Source organism: Gossypium arboreum, unplaced genomic scaffold (genome assembly GCF_025698485.1).
Source record: "Gossypium arboreum isolate Shixiya-1 unplaced genomic scaffold, ASM2569848v2 Contig00206, whole genome shotgun sequence".
NCBI classification, from domain to species: Eukaryota; Viridiplantae; Streptophyta; class Magnoliopsida; order Malvales; family Malvaceae; genus Gossypium; species Gossypium arboreum.
The window spans coordinates 45,534-66,011 of record NW_026440323.1 but is presented as its reverse complement, the minus strand read 5'-3'; the positions used below and the strand labels follow the sequence as shown (position 1 = coordinate 66,011).

General features: G+C 34.4%; 2 protein-coding genes, 1 long non-coding RNA gene and 2 pseudogenes across 3 annotated transcripts; all 5 read left to right on the top strand.

The window, feature by feature from the left end:
• Positions 1–205: 205 nt before the first annotated feature.
• Positions 206–944, top strand: LOC128288342 (uncharacterized). The gene is made up of 3 exons (XR_008278738.1): positions 206–457; positions 539–575; positions 770–944. It is a non-coding gene; the product is annotated as an uncharacterized LOC128288342 (long non-coding RNA).
• A 364-nt stretch (positions 945–1,308) lies between these two features.
• Positions 1,309–2,663, top strand: LOC128288344 (heparanase-like protein 1). The gene is made up of 3 exons (XM_053024846.1): positions 1,309–1,519; positions 1,620–1,805; positions 2,332–2,663. Exons 1-3 carry the CDS (start codon positions 1,309–1,311, stop codon positions 2,661–2,663), a joined length of 729 nt encoding a protein of 242 aa, XP_052880806.1.
• Positions 2,664–7,720: 5,057 nt separating this feature from the next.
• On the top strand, positions 7,721–10,170 carry LOC108455146 (heparanase-like protein 2; annotated as a pseudogene).
• Positions 10,171–12,487: 2,317 nt separating this feature from the next.
• Positions 12,488–14,443, top strand: LOC128279331 (heparanase-like protein 2). Its single transcript, XM_053024845.1, has 7 exons — positions 12,488–12,760; positions 12,842–12,878; positions 13,073–13,253; positions 13,345–13,499; positions 13,588–13,821; positions 13,921–14,109; positions 14,412–14,443. The coding sequence occupies exons 1-7, from the start codon at positions 12,488–12,490 to the stop codon at positions 14,441–14,443; spliced, it is 1,101 nt and encodes a 366-aa protein (XP_052880805.1).
• A 2,853-nt stretch (positions 14,444–17,296) lies between these two features.
• Positions 17,297–19,604, top strand: LOC108455033 (heparanase-like protein 2; annotated as a pseudogene).
• Positions 19,605–20,478: the final 874 nt, after the last annotated feature.

Sequence of the window (20,478 nt, the reverse complement as noted above, 5' to 3'; positions counted from 1 at the left end):
TTGCCAACTAACAAGTTGGAATTATTATCTTGACCGTAGTTGAAAAGGAATTAGTTGCAGCTGCAAAACTGTAACTTTTAAACAAAATGATGATGATGCCTTTCCCACGATTAAATTTCCTAACCAATTTTAAATTCGTATCTAATTGTAACAAACTTTTAATACACGCATATATATAAACGCATGCATGATTACAATTGCATTACCCTCAATTCTTCCCCCTCTTTCCTAATATCTAGATATCGTGAATATGGATTTGAAATGCATATTCAGCCTAGCAATCCTTGTTTCCCAGATATCGCTTTCGTCGACGCAAAATGTGAACGTTGTGATTCAAGGAGCAACATCAATTGGTGAAACAGATGATAACTTTGTATGCGCTACATTGGATTAGTGGCCTACTGAAAAATGCAACTACAATCAATGTCCTTGGGGAAAGGCTGGACTATTAAATTTGGTAAGAATATTTTATTGTGCGTGTATGAACAATGTCTTTTACATAAATTTTGACTTTTCTTGTACTTTATGTTTTTCGTAGGATTTGAAAAAGAAGGGTCTGATAAATGCAATAAAAGGTGAGTTCTACGTAAATAATATTACATGTCTCTATCATTAATTCATGCATGGTAGTCCAAATGAGATTGCAAATATTGCGATTCGAATACTGTTAAAAGCCACCTCGTAAGAGTGGTTATGCGAACGAGTTGGACTAAACTTGGTTCAAAGCTGGTAAGAACAATTTTAGACTAATTTTTGAAATTACTTTCAGCATTCAATCCTTTAAGAATCAAATTTGGTGGGTCGTTGCAAGATCAAGTGGTGTACGGAGTAGGAGGAGTTAAGAATTGCCCCAATTTCATGAAAAATGAAGATAGTTTATTCGGATTCTCTTAGGGCTGCCTTCCCATGGAAAGATGGGACGAACTCAATAAAATTTTCAATCAAACTGGGTTGGTATTTCTATTTATTCTGAAAAATAATTAAACATTCCATTTTTTTTTCTTAGTAAAGACATTGACTTTATTGATATGACATTTTGAAGAGTAAAGGTTAAGTTCGGGTTGAATGCTCTTCTCGGAAGAAATCGGTCACAAATCGAAAAGGGTCTTTGGGTTGGCGATTGGAAATCGCAAAATGCAAGGGATTTCATGAAGTATACTATTTCCAAGGGATACAAAGTTGATTCTTATGAATTTGGTAACTAAATTTGTTTTCCCGAAGCTCTGCATGAGATTATTTTTCATTATACTTTTCGAATTGTATTTTAATCAATTTATTATTTCAGGAAATCAACTCTCCGGAGCTGGGATGGGTGCAAGCATTGAGGCTGAACAATATGGAAAAGACATAGTAGTACTTAAGAATCTAGTGAAAGAATTACACCCAGATCCCAAAACTCAACCAAAGGTTTTAGGTCCTAGTGGCTATTATGATGAGAAATGGTTTAATTCCTTCCTAGAAGTTTCAGGATATGATGTTGTTGATGGAGTTACACACCATATCTATAATCTTGGACTTGGTATCCAAATATGTCTCAATTCAGTGATCATTGAAGAGTTTTTAGAGGCTTACTTATTACTAGTAGGGTCAGTTTCTTAATTCGATGGATGCATATGCAGGTGATGATCCAAACATGATTACCAAGATTCAAGATCCATCTTACTTAAATCAGGTTGCCCAAACCTATAAAGGTGTTTTGAATATTGTCAACAAGGTTAAACCGCAATCGGGAGCTTGGGTTTCGAATCATGAGTTCTTCACGGTGGTGCTAAAGATTTGTCCCCAACCTTTGCCGATGGATTTTGGTAATATTTTCTCTCCTTTTCTTCTACCTCTACCTTTTCTTTGTGTATAATAAAACACGAGGTTGAACTTTTCTCCTTAACAGTATCTTGATCAATTGGGAATGGCTTCAACCTACAATCACAAGGTCTTCTGCAGCAAACTCTAATCGGTGGAAATTATGCTTTACTTAATACTACAACATCTATTCCCAATCCAGATTACTACGGGTCCGTATCTTCACACAGATAGTGTGAGCCTTATCGTTTCTTTTTTTCCCTACAGCAACCAACATAATTCATCTTATTAATTTGTTTCGTTTCTAGTGCACTTCTATGGCACCACTTATGGGAAGTAATCAGACTTGCTGTAACTCAAGAGCCTAACCCAAATTTGCGTGTATATGCTCACTGTATGAAGAAAAGGTAAGCCAACTTTGATAGAACAAACTTTTCGCTTATCAAATTATTTACTTTTATTAAATGTTATTAGCATCATTTTCTCTCTTGTAGCCTGGGATTTCTATCATTTTTATTAACTTGTCGAAAGATAGCTCGTTCAACGTCACCCTTTCAAATTACGAGCACCAGAGTCGTAATTCGAGATCCACGGATGTTGCGAAGCCCGAATTTAGAGGTTCCAAGGATAGAGAGGAGTATCATTTGGCTGCGCTAGCTGGAAATATACAAGGTCAAATCGTGTTGCTAAATGACGTTCCAATGGTCCCAACAGAAACATTCGACATTCCGACGATGGAACCAAAGCTTGTCAATGCTTCCACGCCCATCTCTATTGCAGCTCATTCCATAGTCTATGTAACCATCGAGACTTTCAAGCCCTCACTGTGCTTAAATTACATCATTACTTTATCTAAAATGTAATACCTTTAAACCCTGCTTGAACTTTTAGAATGTGACAAGAGTTTCTAACTTATTTTTCCAGTTGTTACTATTGTTCTTAGTTATGTACGAATTTTTAGATTTTAGTATCCCCGATTTTTCTACCAGTATCTCAATTCATTTCTTACTATATTTTGCATGGACAAAAAATCCACCGGAATAAATCACTCACTCGTCGCTTTTATATTAGATTCGCATGTTTCCAATGTTTGTTTTTCCATCTACATCATTTCCTACATATTCATCACAAGTTGCCTAGTGCAATTTCAAATTTAAAGACAATGTCCTACATGTGTTAATGATAAAGATGAACACAATAAAATGTAATACAATTAATCAAACTCATTTAGTTACCTTAGAAATACCTTTTTTTTTCCAAATATTACAACATAACAAAAATAAGAATTAAATGAACGCTATTTGAAGAAAATAATATTCCTTTTCAATGTTTGGCGAAAAGAAACTTTATTAAGGATAACAAATGCCCTCTTTTGTCCGGGGCCGTTGTGGAACTGGTATAGGCCTATCCTTGTTGAAGATTGAAATTGTTCTACTTCAACCTCCTCATTCGATTTTGTGGGATTTGAGTACTCTTTCCACTCGCCTTGGATGCCTAATTTGAGTAGCCAATTGTTCATAACTTTCCCACGGCTTGTTTTGTTCTTTTATTCTTGTTTTCTGTATATGATACTTCCTTTTTTACTTCTTTTAGTTAGTAGGGAAAAATAACACAGGAGGTCCTTGTACAAAAGAGTCAAGACCTATTTAGTCCATGTACTATAAGAGAGTGTGCAAAAAAAGGCAATTAATGACGAAATTGACTATTTACATCAATAAAATGTTAGGACACAAGCAATTCAGTCCATCTCAAATTAAAATAGGGTAACCTAGTCCCCATATTATTCAAATGTGTGGAAGAAGGGATAATTGAATAGGGGGTTAACTCCTCTCGTTTGTAAAAAAAAATGGTTCATAGAAAAACAAGATAGGTGCAAATGTGAAAAAAATACATCTACACAATATAATCATCAGTTGGTAGAGTTTCATAAATTAAAAAAACTTAAATAATTCAAACAAATTTATATCAAATAATAAAGTTTATAAACATTCAAACATATGTAATTAATAGTTTTTAGTAATTTTGCAATGTCAGTAACCTCGAATTTCGATGGAAAATATACTTTTCAAATTTTAAATAAAGAATTTTGTACTACTTCGCCAACTGAGCCAAGTGTCAAATCCACTAGGTAGGTGGCTTAGCTATTGGGGTTTTATTGTATAAAAGGTGAAATATGGGCACTTGGGCGGCATTTGTTCTTCCCTAATTGGTTTCGTATTTTCAATATAACAAAAGGACAGAAAAGTTTAGGAAAATAAAATAAAAAATCCCTATAGGGTTTGGATTTTAGGTTATAACGGTTTGATTTTTTATGCGTTTCATTACACTGAAAACAAAAGCAAGTCTTTCTTTGTCTTGGTAGTTCATGTCATCGTCGTTAAGATGTGCTTTGTAAAGGCCCGGTGTAAAATTCTCAAAGCCAACAATTCCTTCTCTTATAAAAACCCAGTGGTCTATCATTTCTATAAAATAAAGGGAAAAAAAAACTTTCTACTGAAATCTATATACGATAGAATTGATTTAAAATATATATTACTTTCAATTATCGAGTAAATTAAAATAACTCTGAAAGTTCTTTTACGTACGCAAATATTTTAAGATACGATAGAGTTTATGAAAATTCATGAAAGATGTGACAGCCCAAAATTGACCCTAGTCGGGATGTGGTTTCAGGACCACAAAACGAAGGCATAAAAATAATTTAAAATTTATTTTGATGCCTATAATATGTGTTAATTCATGTGTGACATTTTTGATATTTCGATTTGGAGTTATAAATGTGAATTTCACTAGAAAGGATCTAGTAGTAAACTTTGAAAGTATGATGGGGAAATGTGTGATGACTAGTTGATAATGCATGCAAAAATAAGGATTTGCATGTCAAATTTCCCCAACATGAAGTGGCCGCCATGACAAGGGTGTATGGGCTAAACATGTCATGAAACATGTTTTGTTGGTGTATTAGGGAGAAATAATAAACAATGGTGTATGGGTGATAAAAGAATGAAAAAAAATTGTGTGTGAGTGTGGTATCTTCTCCCCATTGCCGTGAGTTGTAGAGAAAGAAAGAAAAAAAATTTGTTCATCCATTTTTCTCTTCTTTGGCCGAAAATACTAAGGAAAAAGGAAGGATTTTTGCTTCATGCTTGGTTTAGAAGAGAACTAGAAGGAGATTTGGCTATACTTGCATCAAGATTAAGGTATGTTTGAGGTTGTGTCATGAGATTCATGCTTGTTTTGGTTGCTAACTTGATGTGCATGTTAGCCATGGTTCAAATCCTTGTTATGCCATGAAAATGGTATTTGGCCAAGGGTGATATTGTGTTAAAGCCATTGCATGCTAAATGTGAAGCTTGTTGATGATGCATGTAATGATGGATTGACTACTCTTGAAATTTCTTTTAGTATTCTTGAGTAGGACATTGAATTCTTTGTTTAACCATGACCGAAGTTGAAAGGGTATGGTTGTGATGTATTCGCCATGGTGCATTCATGAGCATGATTTATGCTTGTTACTCGAATGGTAAAAATTTGTGTTTGGATGGGTATGAACCCCTTGAGATTCGGCCTTGCACCTATATGTGTATACATGTTTGCACATGATGTATTGGTATGACATATATACTACCTCAAAGTATGTATTTTCATGTGATTATGTTTTGATTATGAAGTAAATGATAGATGTGTATTGAGCTACAATATGTAAAGCATTAGCTAGTAAAATGTGTGCCATTCATGTGTGGTATTAAACACATAATTGGCCTCAACATCAACATGCATAATCGACCATGAATGAGTACCTAAGAGGTTGTGTTGTTCGGCCATGAGTAAGCATGTTGAAGGCTTTGTGTGTTGAGTCGATTCATGAATTCTGTACTTATGTGACTTTAATGTCTAGTGAATATATGTGGGCTAAGTGCCTTGAGTTCCTCTTTTTGATACTCAAATGATTGAATCAATTTAATTGTTAAATTAAGCTCAAGAGCAAAGAGGGACCAAATCCGATAAAGGGAAGGAAAAAGTAGTCGAATAGCCATCGGAATCATTCGACAACATCCGAGGTAAGTTTTCGAGTATCGGAACTTAGATTTTTATTCGATTGGATGAAGTAATAAGCAATTGAAATTGTGCCCTTGTATGTGGCCATTGAGCCGAAATGATATTTCTTATTAAGTGAATTGTGCACAAAAGTTTGTTATGAAATTGAAACAAAGATGTGTATGAATTATTGTTTAGCTACTTGAATGCTATGCTTTGGTTGTGTGTATATTATGGCTCGAAACTTACTAAGCATAAATTGCTTACTCCGTTTCTTTGTTTCTCTGTTTATAGATTTTGCTCGTTAGCAATCGGATTCGGGATCATAGAAGTTGAAGTCAACCACACTATCAAAGCCCTTTTTGGTACTCCTTTAGTTGAGTTTTGGATATGGCATGTAGAGGACTACCCTCGGTTGTTTTTAAGTACTTTGTGATGTATATGTGTGCGGCCATGCGAAAATGGTTCGTAAAAGTGGAGTATGGAATTTGACCATATATGGTTTGTAATTATATTTGGTTTCATGATGTGATTATGGTTTGGAATGAGAGAGTTGGTCACATGATCAGCCATTGGAATGGCTAAATATGATCATATGTGGACCTAAGTATGACTAGACTATAGTTGGTCCATGGGAACTACAATATAGGTAAGGCCTACCTTAAAAACAGAGGCTGGCAGCTGCAGTGACGTGGATGTGAAAAATCACCAAAATTTGTAGGAATGGTGTTAAATAGTGAATAAATTATGCGATCGAACCTTTACGAGTCTATTTTCATGTAAAAGTAACGAAACGATCATATGAATAGTATACCGAGAGATATTAAAGTTCTCGTGAGACAGGGCTAGAACGGTTTCTGGGTCCCCTGTCGCGACTTTGAAAATTTACTATAAATTATCCAGAATGAATTAGGAGTCATGCCCTATATGTGCAGATTCCTTTTTGAGTCTAGTTTCATTAGAAAGAAACGGAACCAGTATTAAAGCCCTGTACAGATAGATATTCAAGTTGTAACGCGCGAAGGTCAGTGTCATCGACCTCTGTAAAATGGGTGACTTTAACTAATAAACTGTACCAATTGGCCTGACCAAAAATTATAGAAATAAATCCATGGAAGGATATATGGGTCTAAATTCAGGGAAAATTTACAGAATCAGTTTCTGAGTTTTGAAACTCGAGATATGATTTTTAAGACGACAGTAACGCAGTTTTCCAGCCTGTCTGGAAATGCCAAATTGGTCGGCGCTTTAAGAGGACTTGGCTCGTTAACCCCTCGTGTCCGACACCGGCGATGGTCTCGGGTTCTGGGTGTTACAAAAGAGGTTTAGGGTTTTGGAGCGAAAGGAGATAGGTCCTCTCCGGAAAATTTTAGAAGCAAAAAATGTGGGAAACTTTTTCAAATATGCTACTACTATCGACACGGAATTTCTAAAGTTTCAAGTTTAATGATAGGTTTAATTATTGCAATAATATAATCTCCGCATACTTCCTTAACATGCAATATTTACTTGTTAAAATATTATTCAAAATACAATTTTCCTTGTGACAAAACCCACATTCCTATTCCATTGACAATACGGACAACAAGACATAAAAGCTAAAGAAACAATACAAGCCTTTAATTTGGAATTTAAATGGTAGACGGCCCAAAAGTGGTTATAAAATGAAATGTCCTTGCCAACTAACAAGTTGGAATTATTATCTCGACCGTAGTTGAAAAGGAATTAGTTGCAGCTGCAAAACTGTAACTTTTAAACAAAATGATGATGATGCCTTTACCACGATTAAATTTCCTAACCAATTTTAAATTCGTATCTAATTGTAACAAACTTTTAATACACGCATATATATAAACGCATGCATGATTACAATTGCATTACCCTCAATTCTTCCCCCTCTTTCCTAATATCTAGATATCGTGAATATGGATTTGAAATGCATATTCAGCCTAGCAATCCTTGTTTCCCAGATATCGCTTTCGTCGACGCAAAATCTGAATGTTGTGATTCAAGGAGCAACATCAATTGGTGAAACAGATGATAACTTTGTATGCGCTACATTGGATTGGTGGCCTACTGAAAAATGCAACTACAATCAATGTCCTTGGGGAAAGGCTGGACTATTAAATTTGGTAAGAATATTTTATTGTGCGTGTATGAACAATGTCTTTTACATAAATTTTGACTTTTCTTGTACTTTATGTTTTTCGTAGGATTTGAAAAAGAAGGGTCTGATAAATGCAATAAAAGGTGAGTTCTACGTAAATAATATTACATGTCTCTATCATTAATTCATGCATGGTAGTCCAAATGAGATTGCAGATATTGCGATTCGAATACTGTTAAAAGCCACCTCGTAAGAGTGGTTGTGTGAACGAGTTGGACTAAACTTGGTTCAAAGCTGGTAAGAACAATTTCAGACTAATTTTTGAAATTACTTTCAGCATTCAATCCTTTAAGAATCAAATTTGGTGGGTCGTTGCAAGATCAAGTGGTGTACGGAGTAGGAGGAGTTAAGAATTGCCCCAATTTCATGAAAAATGAAGATAGTTTATTCGGATTCTCTTAGGGCTGCCTTCCCATGGAAAGATGGGACGAACTCAATAAAATTTTCAATCAAACTGGGTTGGTATTTCTATTTATTCCGAAAAATAATTAAACATTCCATTTTTTTTTCTTAGTAAAGACATTGACTTTATTGATATGACATTTTGAAGAGTAAAGGTTACGTTCGGGTTGAATGCTCTTCTCAGAAGAAATCGGTCACAAATCGAAAAGGGTCTTTGGGTTGGCGATTGGAAACCGCAAAATGCAAGGGATTTCATGAAGTATACTATTTCCAAGGGATACAAAGTTGATTCTTATGAATTTGGTAACTAAATTTGTTTTCGAAGCTCGCATGAGATTATTTTTCATTATACTTTTCAATTGTATTTTAATCAATTTATTATTTCAGAAATCAACTCTCCTGAGTGGGATGGGTGCAAGCGTTGAGGCTGAACAATATGGAAAAGACATAGTAGTACTTAAGAATCTAGTGAAAGAATTACACCGGATCCCAAAACTCAACCAAAGGTTTTAGGTCCTAGTGGCTATTATGATGAGAAATGGTTTAATTCCTTCCTAGAAGTTTCAGGATATGATGTTATTGATGGAGTTACACACCATATCTATAATCTTGGACTTGGTATCCAAATATGTCTCAATTCGATGTTCATTGAAGAGTTTTTAGAGGCTTACTTATTACTAGTAGGGTCAGTTTCTTAATTCGATGGATGCATATGCAGGTGATGATCCAAACATGATTACCAAGATTCAAGATCCATCTTACTTAAATCAGGTTGCCCAAACCTATAAAGGTGTTTTGAATATTGTCAACAAGTTTAAACCGCAGTCGGGAGCTTGGGTTTCGAATCAAGCGAGCTCTTCACGGTGGTGCTAAAGATTTGTCCCCAACCTTTGCTGATGGATTTTGGTAATATTTTTCTCTCCTTTTCTTCTACCTCTACCTTTTCTTTGTGTATAATAAAACACGAGGTTGAACTTTTCTCCCTTAACAGGTATCTTGATCAATTGGGAATGGCTTCAACCTACAATCACAAGGTCTTCTGCAGGCAAACTCTAATCGGTGGAAATTATGCTTTACTTAATACTACAACATCTATTCCCAATCCAGATTACTACGGGTCCGTATCTTCACACAGATAGTGTGAGCCTTATCGTTTCTTTTTTTCCCTACAGCAACCAACATAATTCATCTTATTAATTTGTTTCGTTTCTAGTGCACTTCTATGGCACCAGCTTATGGGAAGTACTGTACTTGCCGTAACTCAAGAGTCTAACCCAAATTTGCGTGTATATGCTCACTGTGCGAAGAAAAAGGTAAGCCAACTTTGATAGAACGAACTTTTCGTTTATCAAATTATTTACCTTTATTAAATGTTATTAGCATCATTTTCTCTCTTGTAGCCTGGGATTTCTATCATTTTTATTAACTTGTCGAAAGATAGCTCGTTCAACGTCACCCTTTCAAATTACGAGCACCAGAGTCATAATTCGAGATCCACGGATGTTGCGAAGCCTGAATTTAGAGGTTCTAAGGATAGAGAGGAGTATCATTTGGCTGCGCTAGCTGGAAATATACAAGGTCAAATCGTGTTGCTAAATGACGTTCCAATGGTCCCAACAGAAACATTCGACATTCCGACGATGGAACCAAAGCTTGTCAATGCTTCCACGCCCATCTCTATTGCAGCTCATTCCATAGTCTATGTAACCATCGAGACTTTCAAGCCCTCACACGTGCTTAAATTACATCATTACTTTATCTAAAATGTAATACCTTTAAACCCTGCTTGAACTTTTAGAATGTGACAAGAGTTTCTAACTTATTTTTCCAGTTGTTACTATTGTTCTTAGTTATGTACGAATTTTTAGATTTTAGTATCCCTCGATTTTTCTACCTGTATCTCAATTCATTTCTTACTATATTTTGCATGGACAAAAAAATCCACCGGGAATAAATCACTCACTGTCGCTTTTATATTAGATTCGGCATGTTTCCAATGTTTGTTTTTTCCATCTACATCATTTCCCTACATATTCTGTCACAAGTTGCCTAGTGCAATTTCAAATTTAAAGACAGTGTCCTACATGTGTTAATGATAAAGATGAACACAATAAAATGTAATACAATTAATCGAAACTCATTTAGTTACCTTAGAAATACCTTTTTTTTTTCCAAATATTACAACATAACAAAAAATAAGAATTAAATGAAAGCTATTTGAAGAAAATAATATTCCTTTTCAATGTTTGGCGAAAAGAAACTTTATTAAGGATAACAAACGCCCTCTTTTGTCTGGGGCCGTTGTGGAACTGGTATAGGCCTATCCTTGTTGAAGATTGAAATTGTTCTACTTCAACCTCCTCATTCTGATTTTGTGGGATTTGAGTACTCTTTCCACTCGCGCCTTGGATGCCTAATTTGAGTAGCCAATTCGTTCATAACTTTCCCACGGCTTGTTTTGTTCTTTTATTCTTGTTTTCTGTATATGATACTTCCTCTTTTACTTCTTTTAGTTAGTAGGGAAAAATAACACAGGAGGTCCTTGTACAAAAGAGTCAAGACCTATTTAGTCCATGTACTGTAAGAGAGTGTGCAAAAAAGGGCAATTAATGACGAAATTGACTATTTACGTCAATAAAATGTTAGGCCACAAGCAATTCAGTCCATCTCAAATTAAAATAGGGTAACCTAGTCCCCATATTATTCAAATGTGTGGAAAAACGGATAATTGAATAGGGGGTTAACTCCTCTCATTTGTAAAAAAAAATGGTTCATAGAAAAACAAGATAGGTGCAAATGTGTAAAAAATACATCTACACAATATAATCATCAGTTGGTAGAGTTTCATAAATTAAAAAAACTTAAATAATTCAAACAAATTTATATCAAATAATAAAGTTTATAAACATTCAAACATATGTAATTAATAGTTTTTAGTAATTTTGGAATGTCAGTAACCTCGAATTTCGATGGAAAATATACTTTTCAAATTTTAAATAAAGAATTTTGTACTACTTCGCCAACTGAGCCAAGTGTCAAATCCACTAGGTAGGTGGCTTAGCTATTGGGGTTTTATTGTATAAAAGGTGAAATATGGGCACTTGGGCGGCATTTGTTCTTCCCTAATTGGTTTCAGATTTTCAATATAACAAAAGGACGAAAAAGTTTAGGAAAATAAAATAAAAATCCCTATAGGGTTTGGATTTTAGGTTATAACGGTTTGATTTTTTATGCGTTTCATTACACTGAAAACAAAAGCAAGTCTTTCTTTGTCTTGGTAGTTCATGTCATCGTCGTTAAGATGTGCTTTGTAAAGGCCCGGTGTAAAATTCTCAAAGCCAACAATTCCTTCTCTTATAAAAACCCAGTGGTCTATCATTTCTATAAAATAAAGGAAAAAACTTTCTCTTGAAATCTATATACAATAGAATTGATTTAAAATATATATTACTTTCAATTATCGAGTATATTAAAATAACTCTGAAAGTTCTTTTACGTACGCAAATATTTTAAGATACGATAGAGTTTATGAAAATTCATGAAAGAGGTTTAGGGTTTTGGAGCGAAAGGAGATAGGTCCTCTCCGGAAAATTTTCGAAGAAAAAAATGTGGGAAACTTTTTCAAATATGCTACTACATCGACACGGAATTTCTAAAGTTTCAAGTTTAATGATAGGTTTAATTATTGCAATAATATAATCTCCGATACTTCCTTAACATGCAATATTTACTTGTTAAAATATTATTCAAAATACAATTTTCCTTGTGACAAAACCCACATTCCTATTCCATTGACAATACGGACAACAAGACATAAAAGCTAAAGAAACAATACAAGCCTTTAATTTGGAATTTAAATGGTAGACGGCCCAAAAGTGGTTTTAAAATGAAATTTCCTTGCCAACTAACAAGTTGGAATTATTATCTCAACCGTAGTTGAAAAGGAATTAGTTGCAGTTGCAAAACTGTAACTTTTAAACAAAATGATGATGATGCCTTTACCACGATTAAATTTCCTAACCAATTTTAAATTCGTATCTAATTGTAACAAACTTTTAATACACGCATATATATAAACGCATGCATGATTACAATTGCATTACCCTCAATTCTTCCCGCTCTTTCCTAATATCTAGATATCGTGAATATGGATTTGAAATGCATATTCACCTAGCAATCCTTGTTTCCCGGATATCGCTTTCGTCGACGCAAAATGTGAACGTTGTGATTCAAGGAGCAACATCAATTGGTGAAACAGATGATAACTTTGTATGCGCTACATTAGATTGGTGGCCTACTGAAAAATGCAACTACAATCAATGTCCTTGGGGAAAGGCTGGACTATTAAATTTGGTAAGAATATTTTATTGTGCGTGTATGAACAATGTCTTTTACATAAATTTTGACTTTTCTTGTACTTTATGTTTTTCGTAGGATTTGAAAAAGAAGGGTCTGATAAATGCAATAAAAGGTGAGTTCTACGTAAATAATATTACATGTCTCTATCATTAATTCATGCATGGTAGTCTAAATGAGATTGCAAATATTGCGATTTGAATACTGTTAAAAGCCACCTCGTAAGAGTGGTTGTGTGAACGAGTTGGACTAAACTTGGTTCAAAGCTGGTAAGAACAATTTCAGACTAATTTTTGAAATTACTTTCAGCATTCAATCCTTTAAGAATCAAAGTTGGTGGGTCGTTGCAAGATCAAGTGGTGTACGGAGTAGGAGGAGTTAAGAATTGCCCCAATTTCATGAAAAATGAAGATAGTTTATTCGGATTCTCTCAGGGCTGCCTTCCCATGGAAAGATGGGACGAACTCAATAAAATTTTCAATCAAACTGGGTTGGTATTTCTATTTATTCCGAAAAATAATTAAACATTCCATTTTTTTTCTTAGTAAAGACATTGACTTTATTGATATGACATTTTGAAGAGTAAAGGTTACGTTCGGGTTGAATGCTCTTCTCGGAAGAAATCGGTCACAAATCGAAAAGGGTCTTTGGGTTGGCGATTGGAAATCGCAAAATGCAAGGGATTTCATGAAGTATACTATTTCCAAGGGATACAAAGTTGATTCTTATGAATTTGGTAACTAAATTTGTTTTCCCGAAGCTCTGCATGAGATTATTTTTCATTATACTTTTCGAATTGTATTTTAATCAATTTATTATTTCAGGAAATCAACTCTCCGGAGCTGGGATGGGTGCAAGCGTTGAGGCTGAACAATATGGAAAAGACATAGTAGTACTTAAGAATCTAGTGAAAGAATTACACCCAGATCCCAAAACTCAACCAAAGGTTTTAGGTCCTAGTGGCTATTATGATGAGAAATGGTTTAATTCCTTCCTAGAAGTTTCAGGACATGATGTTGTTGATGGAGTTACACACCATATCTATAATCTTGGACCTGGTATCCAAATATGTCTCAATTCAGTGTTCATTGAAGAGTTTTAGAGGCTTACTTATTACTAGTAGGGTCAGTTTCTTAATTCGATGGATGCATATGCAGGTGATGATCCAAACATGATTACCAAGATTCAAGATCCATCTTACTTAAATCAGGTTGCCCAAACCTATAAAGGTGTTTTGAATATTGTCAACAAGTTTAAACCGCAATGGGAGCTTGGGTTTACGAATCAAGGCGAGCTCTTCACGACGGTGCTAAAGATTTGTCCCCAACCTTTGCCGATGGATTTTGGTAATATTTTTCTCTCCTTTTCTTCTACCTCTACCTTTTCTTTGTGTATAATAAAACACGAGGTTGAACTTTTCTCCTTAACGGTATCTTGATCAATTGGGAATGGCTTCAACCTACAATCACAAGGTCTTCTGCAGCAAACTCTAATCGGTGGAAATTATGCTTTACTTAATACTACAACATCTATTCCCAATCCAGATTACTATGGGTCCGTATCTTCACACAGATAGTGTAAGCCTTATCGCTTTTTTTTCCCTACAAGAACCAACATAATTCATCTTATTAATTTGTTTCGTTTCTAGTGTACTTCTATGGCACCGCTTATGGGAAGTAATCTTGACTTGCCGTAACTCAAGAGTCTAACCCAAATTTGCGTGTATATGCTCACTCGCGAAGAAAAGGTAAGCCAACTTTGATAGAACGAACTTTTCGTTTATCAAATTATTTACTTTATTAAATGTTATTAGCATCATTTTCTCTCTTGTAGCACAGGATTTCTATCATTTTTTTAACTTGTCGAAGATAGCTCGTTCAACGTCACCCTTTCAAATTACGAGCACCGAGTCGTAATTCGAGATCCACGGATGTTGCGAAGCCCAATTTAGAGGTTCCAAGGATAGAGAGGAGTATCATTTGGCTGCGCTAGATGGAAATATACAAGGTCAAATCGTGTTGCTAAATGACGTTCAATGGTCCCAACAAACATTCGACATTCCGACGATGGAACCAAAGCTTGTCAATGCTTCCACGCCCATCTCTATTGCAGCTCATTCCATAGTCTATGTAACCATCGAGACTTTCAAGCCCTGCCTGTGCTTAAATTACATCATTACTTTATCTAAAATGTAATACCGTTAAACCCCGCTTGAACTTTTAGAATGTGACAAGAGTTTCTAACTTATTTTTCCAGTTGTTACTATTGTTCTTAGTTATGTACGAATTTTTAGATTTTAGTATCCCTCGATTTTTCTACCTTTATCTCAATTCATTTCTTACTATATTTTGCATGGACAAAAAAATCCACCGGGAATAAATCACTCACTGTCGCCTTTATATTAGATTCGGCATGTTTCCAATGTTTGTTTTTTCCATCTACATCATTTCCCTACATCTTCTGTCACAAGTTTCCTAGTGCAATTTCAAATTTAAAGATAGTGTCTTACATGTGTTAATGATAAAGATGAACGCAATAAAATGTAATACAATTAATCGAAACTCATTTAGTTACCTTAGAAATACCTTTTTTTTCCAAATATTACAACATAACAAAAAATAAGAATTAAATGAAAGCTATTTGAAGAAAATAATATTCCTTTTCAATGTTTGGCGAAAAGAAACTTTATTAAGGATAACAAACGCCCTCTTTTGTCTGGGGCCGTTGTGGAACTAGTATAGGCCTATCCTTGTTGAAGATTGAAATTGTTCTACTTCAACCTCCTCATTCTGATTTTGTGGGATTTGAGTACTCTTTCAACTCGTGCCTTGGATGCCTAATTTGAGTAGCCAATTCTTTCATAACTTTCCCACGGCTTGTTTTGTTCTTTTATTCTTGTTTTCTGTATATGATACTTCCTCTTTTACCTCTTTTTGTTAGTAGGGAAAAATAACACAGGAGGTCCTTGTACAAAAGAGTCAAGACCTATTTAGTCCATGTATTATAAGAGAGCGTGCAAAAAAGGGCAATTAATGACGAAATTGACTATTTACGTCAATAAAATGTTAGGACGCGAGCAATTCAGTCCATCTCAAATTAAAATAGGGTAACCTAGTCCCCATATTATTCAAATGTGTGGAAAAATGGATAATTGAATAGGGGGTTAACTCCTCTCGTTTGTAAAAAAAATGGTTCAGAGAAAAACAAGATAGGTGCAAATGTGAAAAAAATACATCTACACAATATAATCATCAGTTGGTAGAGTTTCATAAATTAAAAAAACTTAAATAATTCAAACAACTTTATATCAAATAATAAAGATTATAAACATTCAAACATATGTAATTAATAGTTTTTAGTAATTTTGCAATGTCAGTAACCTCGAATTTCGATGGAAAATATACTTTGCAAATTTTAAATAAAGAATTTTGTACTACTTCGCCAACTGAGCCAAGTGTCAAATCCACTAGGTAGGTGGCTTAGCTATTGGGGTTTTATTGTATAAAAGGTGAAATATGGGCACTTGGGCGGCATTTGTTCTTCCCTAATTGGTTTTGTATTTTCAATATAACAAAAGGACAGAAAAGTTTAGGAAAATAAAATAAAAATCCCTATAGGGTTTGGATTTTAGGTTATAACATTTGATTTTTATGCGTTTCATTACATCGAAAACAAAAGCAAGTCTTTCTTTGTCTTGGTAGTTCATGTCATCGTCGTTAAGATGTGCTTTGTAAAGGCCCGGTGTAAAATTCTCAAAGCCAACAATTCCTTCTCTTATAAAAACCCAGTGGTCTATCATTTCTATAAAATAAAGGGAAAAAAAAACTTTCTACTGAAATCTATATACGATAGAATTGATTTAAAATATATACTACTTTCAATTATCGAGTAAATTAAAATAACTCTGAAAGTTCTTTTACGTATGCAAATATTTTAAGATACGATAGAGTTTATGAAAATTCATGAAAGAGGTTTAGGGTTTTGGAGCGAAAGGAGATAGGTCCTCTCCGGAAAATTTTCGAAGAAAAAAATGTGGGAAACTTTTTCAAATATGCTACTACTGTCGACACGGAATTTCTAAAGTCTCAAGTTTAATGATAGGTTTAATTATTGCAATAATATAATCTCTGCATACTTCCTTAACATGCATTATTTACTTGTTAAAATATTATTCAAAATACAATTTTCCTTGTGACAAAACCCACATTCCTATTCCATTGACAATACGGACAACAAGACATAAAAGCTAAAGAAACAATACAAGCCTTTAATTTGGAATTTAAATGGTAGACGGCCAAAAAGTGGTTTTAAAATGAAATTTCCATGCCAACTAACAAGTTGGAATTATTATCTCGACCGTAGTTGAAAAGGATTTAGTTGCAGCTGCAAAACTGTAACTTTTAAACAAAATGATGATGATGCCTTTACCACGATTAAATTTCCTAACAAATTTTAAATTCGTATCTAATTGTAACAAACTTTTAATACACGCATATATATAAACGCATGCATGATTACAATTGCATTACCCTCAATTCTTCCCGCTCTTTCCTAATATCTAGATATCGTGAATATGGATTTGAAATGCATATTCAGCCTAGCAATCCTTGTTTCCCAGATATCGCTTTCGTCGACGCAAAATGTGAACGTTGTGATTCAAGGAGCAACATCAATTGGTGAAACAGATGATAACTTTATGCGCTACATTGGATTGGTGGCCTACTGAAAAATGCAACTACAATCAATGTCCTTGGGGAAAGGCTAGACTATTAAATTTGGTAAGAATATTTTATTGTGCGTGTATGAACAATGTCTTTTACATAAATTTTGACTTTTCTTGTACTTTATGTTTTTCGTAGGATTTGAAAAAGAAGGGTCTGATAAATGCAATAAAAGGTGAGTTCTACGTCAATAATATTACATGTCTCTATCATTAATTCATGCATGGTAATCCAACTGAGATTGCAAATATTGCGATTCGAATACTGTTAAAAGCCACCTCGTAAGAGTGGTTGTGTGAACGATTTGGACTAAACTTGGTTCAAAGCTGGTAAGAACAATTTCAGACTAATTTTTGAAATTACTTTCAGCATTCAATCCTTTAAGAATCAAAGTTGGTGGGTCGTTGCAAGATCAAGTGGTGTACTGGAGTAGGAGGAGTTAAGAATTGCCCCAATTTCATGAAAAATGAAGATAGTTTATTCGGATTCTCTCGTACGCCTTCCCATGAAAAGATGGGACGAACTCAATAAAATTTTCAATCAAACTGGGTTGGTATTTCTATTTATTCTGAAAAATAATTAAACATTCCATTTTTTTTATTAGTAAAGACATTGACATTATTGATATGACATTTTGAAGAGTAAAGGTTACGTTCGGGTTGAATGCTCTTCTCGGAAGAAATCGGTCACAAATCGAAAAGGGTCTTTGGGTTGGCGATTGGAAATCGCAAAATGCAAGGGATTTCATGGAGTATACTATTTCCAAGGGATACAAAGTTGATTCTTATGAATTTGGTAACTAAATTTGTTTTCCCGAAGCTCTGCATGAGATTATTTTTCATTATACTTTTCGAATTGTATTTTAATCAATTTATTATTTCGGGAAATCAACTCTCCGGAGCTGGGATGGGTGCAAGCGTTGAGACTGGACAATATGGAAAAGACATAGTAGTACTTAAGAATCTAGTGAAAGAATTACACCCAGATCCCAAAACTCAACCAAAGGTTTTAGGTCCTAGTGGCTATTATGATGAGAAATGGTTTAATTCCTTCCTAGAAGTTTCAGGACATGATGTTGTTGATGGAGTTACACACCATATCTATAATCTTGGACCCGGTATCCAAATATGTCTCAATTCAATGTTCATTGAAGAGTTTTTAGAGGCTTACTTATTAGTAGTAGGGTCAGTTTCTTAATTCGATGGATGCATATGCAGGTGATGATCCAAACATGATTACCAAGATTCAAGATCCATCTTACTTAAATCAGGTTGCCCAAACCTATAAAGGTGTTTTGAATATTGTCAACAAGTTTAAACCGTAGTCGGGAGCTTGGGTTTCTGAATTTGGCGGAGCTCTTCACGGCGGTGCTAAAGATTTGTCCCCAACCTTTGCTGATGGATTTTGGTAATATTTTTCTCTCCTTTTCTTCTACCTCTACCTTTTCTTTGTGTATAATAAAACACGAGGTTGAACTTTTCTCCCTTAACAGGTATCTTGATCAATTGGGAATGGCTTCAACCTACAATCACAAGGTCTTCTGCAGGCAAACTCTAATCGGTGGAAATTATGCTTTACTTAATACTACAACATCTATTCCCAATCCAGATTACTACGGGTCCGTATCTTTACACAGATAGTGTGAGCCTTATCATTTCTTTTTTCCCCTACAGCAACCAACATAATTCATCTTATTAATTTGTGTCGTTTCTAGTGCACTTCTATGGCACCGGCTTACGGGAACTACTGTACTTGCCGTAACTCAAGAGTCTAACCCAAATTTGCGTGTATATGCTCACTGTGCGAAGAAAAAGGTAAGCCAACTTTGATAGAATGAACTTTTCGTTCATCAAATTATTTACTTTTATTAAATGTTATTAGCATCATTTTCTCTCTTGTAGCCTGGGATTTCTATCTTTTCTATTAACTTGTCGAAAGATAGCTCGTTCAACGTCACCCTTTCAAATTACGAGCACCAGAGTCGTAATTCGAGATCCACAGATGTTGTGAAGCCTGAATTTAGAGGTTCCAAGGATAGAGAGGAGTATCATTTGGCTGCGTTAGCTGGAAATATACAAGGTCAAATCGTGTTGCTAAAGACAGTGTCTTACATGTGTTAATGATAAAGATGAACACAATAAAATGTAATACAATTAATCGATACCTTTTTTTTTTCCAAATATTACAACATAACAAAAAATAAGAATTAAATGAAAGCTATTTGAAGAAAATAATATTCCTTTTCAATGTTTGGAGAAAAGAAACTTTATTAAGGGTAACAAATGCCCTCTTTTGTCTAGGGCCGTTGTGGAACTGGTATAGGCCTATCCTTGTTGAAGATTGAAATTGTTCTACTTCAACCTCTTCATTCTGATTTTGTAGGATTTGAGTACTCTTTCAACTCATGCCTTGGATGCATAATTTGAGTAGCCAATTCGTTCATAACTTTCCCACGGCTTGTTTTGTTCTTTTATTCTTGTTTTCTGTATATGATACTTCCTCTTTACTTCTTTTAGTTTGTAGGGAAAAATAACACAGAGGTCCTTGTACAAAAGAGTCAAGACCTATTTAGTCCATGTACTATAAGAGAGTGTGCAAAAAAGGGCAATTAATGACGAAATTGACTATTTACGTCAATAAAATGTTAGGACATGAGCAATTCAGTCCATCTCAAATTAAAATAGGGTAACCTAGTCCCCATATTATTCAAATGTGTGGAAAAAGTGATAACTGAATAGGGGGTTAACTCCTCTCGTTTGTAAAAAAAAAATGGTTCAGAGAAAAACAAGATAGGTGCAAATGTGAAAAAAATACATCTACACAATTTAATCATCAGTTGGTAGAGTTTCATAAATTAAAAAAACTTAAATAATTCAAACAACTTTATATCAAATAATAAAGTTTATAAACATTCAAACATATGTAATTAATAGTTTTTAGTAATTTTGCAATGTCAGTAACCTCGAATTTCGATGGAAAATATACTTTGCAAAT

What these genes read in the sequence shown, in the direction of transcription:
- LOC128288344 (XM_053024846.1), top strand. Translation starts at nt 1,309, where the DNA reads ATGGGTGCAAGCATTGAGGCTGAACAATATGGAAAAGACATAGTAGTA. An exon ending in TATCTATAATCTTGGACTTG is followed by an intron (nt 1,520 to 1,619) that starts GTATCCAAATAT and finishes ATGCATATGCAG; the next exon opens with GTGATGATCCAAACATGATT. An exon ending in ACCTTTGCCGATGGATTTTG is followed by an intron (nt 1,806 to 2,331) that starts GTAATATTTTCT and finishes ACTTGTCGAAAG; the next exon opens with ATAGCTCGTTCAACGTCACC.
- LOC128279331 (XM_053024845.1), top strand. Translation starts at nt 12,488, where the DNA reads ATGCATGATTACAATTGCATTACCCTCAATTCTTCCCGCTCTTTCCTA. An exon ending in TCTGATAAATGCAATAAAAG is followed by an intron (nt 12,879 to 13,072) that starts GTGAGTTCTACG and finishes AATTACTTTCAG; the next exon opens with CATTCAATCCTTTAAGAATC. An exon ending in AAAATTTTCAATCAAACTGG is followed by an intron (nt 13,254 to 13,344) that starts GTTGGTATTTCT and finishes GACATTTTGAAG; the next exon opens with AGTAAAGGTTACGTTCGGGT.